The sequence below is a fragment of the Fusarium oxysporum genome, chromosome 1 (genome assembly GCF_000149955.1).
Source record: "Fusarium oxysporum f. sp. lycopersici 4287 chromosome 1, whole genome shotgun sequence".
Taxonomy (NCBI): Eukaryota; Fungi; Ascomycota; class Sordariomycetes; order Hypocreales; family Nectriaceae; genus Fusarium; species Fusarium oxysporum.
In genome coordinates, this window is record NC_030986.1 from 4952819 (window position 1) to 4955393 (window position 2575).

A 2575-nucleotide genomic window follows, 5' to 3' on the forward strand; every position below is an offset into this window, starting at 1 on the left:
TTCTCCGTGCCGTGAGCTCCGTCTTTGAACCCGCATATACCGATCTCCCGGAGACGGAGACGGATGGTCCCGGCCCCACTATACTCGTTGGACGGCCTACACATCTACCGGCCCCGGCGCTTTTCCTCTGCCGCCCATTATCGACACACCGATGGTCGGTTCACCCAGCTACAACTCCCGCAAGCCCGTCGCCAACTTTCCTTGGAAAACCGTCTTCCTCGGTGGTGAAGCATGTGGTGCCCCCTTGCCCGAGTCATCGTCTCGCCAACATCAAATAATTGTCATTCGTCGCGGCGGCTGCTCATTCAGCGAAAAGTTAGAGCGCATACCTAGCTTTCCGGCCTCGCCACACACACTACAACTTGTGATTGTCATTGACGAGGGTGATGATTCAGAAGAAGGCCCTGATGAGATTGTTCGCCCTCTGCTGACCACGGCGCAAGTGACACCCCGAGGCATGGGGCGGCTCAACGGTGTGCCTCTCGTTCTCATGCGTGGAGCTAAGGGTGATTATGAACGTTTCGGTGAGGCTAAGGGTGTAGGCATGCGGCGCAAGTACGTGGTGGAGAGTCAAGGGATGTTGATAGAGAACGCCATTGTCTTATAACGAGCTCATAGAGTTCATATGCATGTCTCGGAGTTATTTTGGTGGCTTTTATCGTCATTTTTGTATATTGCTGTTTTTGATAGCGTACGATACCTTCAGGCTTCGAGGGAAACAGGGGATAGATGTCTCTTTGTATGATACGTTTAACAACCAAAGCCTTGCTTGTAAGCTCAACTTGATACTTATAAACCTGACCTAGAGACCTACTCATAATCTCAAGAATTCTAATCATAGCTGTAGGTGGTATGATGCCCTTGCAAGGCATGTGATTATTGTCTCATGATGGCAAAGCAGCCAGAAGGTGGGCAGATAATACTGGCATTTATGATTATTAGTTTGCGATTCTTCTTTATATGGCTATATCAAGGTATCCTCCAAAAACCCCCATTCTATATGCGCGAACCCGAAAAGACTTTTGCTGTTGTTGAGTCGTGAAAAAGCCATCCACAAAACGCCAACCAATATAGATCTCACTTAGTAAAATAAGTGAATTGCTGTAAAATTTGGTCACTACCGCCGCCAACACTTCGAAAACAAATAGAGCAAAAACAGACTCTCCAGGTCTAACAAAACTTCTCACAAATGCGCCGCGATGAGGCACACCAGAGCTAATTGACGTCGATCTATGGCCCGGCATCGCTTTATCGCTGGAAGTGGGATCGAAAATAGAGGAAGCCTGGCATCAGCCACTTAAGCATCTTCAAGAAGAATCTTGACAGGAGCAGTGCCGAGCTTCTCTTGGCCGTTTAGGCCAGGGATCTCAAGAATAAACAAGTATCCAATGACCTCGCCCTTGAGCTGCTGGACGAGTTCAGCTGCAGCCTTTGCAGAACCACCTGATGATTCATGTCAGTCAAGGTCCAATAAGCCTCAAGCATACTGCTTTGCAAACAGATTTACTCACCCGTAGCAATGATGTCGTCCACAATAAGGACCTTCTGGCCCTCACGGACGGCGTCTTCCTGCATCTGGAACAGATCCTTGCCATACTCTTTCACGTACTCAGCGGTAGCGCAAGGTCCAGGGAGCTTGCCCTGCTTGCGGACAGCAGCAAAAGAAACACCGAGACGGAGCGCAAGACCAGGGCCGAAGAGGAAGCCACGGGCGTCAAGGCCTACGATAACATCAGGCTTGGTGGGGAAAGCCTCGGCGATCTGAAGTTCGAGAGCATCGACAAGGGTGGCATGGGCGGTTGGGTCGGCGAAGAGAGGCATAATATCGACAAAGTTGATACCCGGGATAGGGAAGTCGGGGAAGCTTCGCAGCGACTTGCGCAGGCTTATCTTTGCACCGGAGAGTTCGGAGGAACCGGCGGCGGAGGAGGAGGGCTGTCGTCCCGAGGCATCTTGGCTAGCGACAGCGGTAGACGTGGTGTTGTTTATCGCTGAGGATGAGTTGGTAGAGGGGAGGGGTTCTTGAGCGCTCATTGTGGAGGGAAGAAGAGAGAAGGAGAAGAGAGAGGGAAGAGGCAGGGTAGAAGAAGGGGTGGGAGGGTCGGTAAAAAGAAGGAAGGAATAAGGGGAGAAGGAGAAAAGAGACGAGGGATACAGGGCAAGTTGGGAAAGGGTGAGCGGAGGCAGTTGCCAGGCACAAGGAGTGGTTTTTTTCCCTGGTAGGCACCTCAGGTAAGGAAGGTAGTCGGTGGTCAAGCCGCGTCGGAAGAAGTAGTTACAGTGGTTTAGTGGTAGGCGGAAAGAGAGTACGAACGAGGTACGTGCTCCGTCTACGTGAGCTACTTGGCTGATTTAGTACCTGACGGGCAAAACAGTAAGAGGCAGGTACAAGCACAATGGAAGGGTCTAAGGTAATTTTGTTTTGGCTGTGAAGGACAGGGCTGCCGAAAGACGGATGCGCAACTTCAGTGGTATTGACGATGAGGAAGGAGGGGTGCAACCTAGGCATGCCGCAGGCGTGCGAGGGCTTAGTGGGGGAATGGCGGGCAGGTACGATTGAACGATTGGGAGCGAG

At 51.5% G+C, this 2575-nt stretch overlaps 2 protein-coding genes across 2 annotated transcripts in view; one reads left to right on the top strand and one right to left on the bottom strand.

Annotated features, from left to right (window-relative positions):
- Positions 1-607, top strand: part of FOXG_01051 (mannosyl-oligosaccharide alpha-1,2-mannosidase) — a gene marked incomplete at its 3' end in the record, with an annotated part of 3731 nt that extends 3124 nt beyond the window's left edge. Inside the window, exon 3 of the mRNA XM_018377777.1 lies at positions 231-607. Coding sequence (XP_018233567.1) covers positions 231-607 — 377 coding nt within the window. The remainder of the gene's footprint in view (positions 1-230) is intronic.
- A 228-nt stretch (positions 608-835) lies between these two features.
- On the bottom strand, positions 836-2573 carry FOXG_01052 (adenine phosphoribosyltransferase). The gene is made up of 2 exons (XM_018377778.1): positions 1512-2573; positions 836-1443 (listed from the first exon to the last, which is right to left on the bottom strand). Exons 1-2 carry the CDS (start codon positions 2032-2034, stop codon positions 1298-1300), a joined length of 669 nt encoding a protein of 222 aa, XP_018233568.1. The 5' UTR covers positions 2035-2573; the 3' UTR covers positions 836-1297.
- Positions 2574-2575: the final 2 nt, after the last annotated feature.

Excerpts from the sequence above, each read along its gene's own strand:
- FOXG_01052 (XM_018377778.1), bottom strand. The coding sequence starts at position 2,034 with ATGAGCGCTCAAGAACCCCTCCCCTCTACCAACTCATCCTCAGCGATA. Across the intron at positions 1,444-1,511 it reads GGACGACATCATTGCTACGG|GTGGTTCTGCAAAGGCTGCA; the intron begins GTGAGTAAATCT and ends ATGAATCATCAG.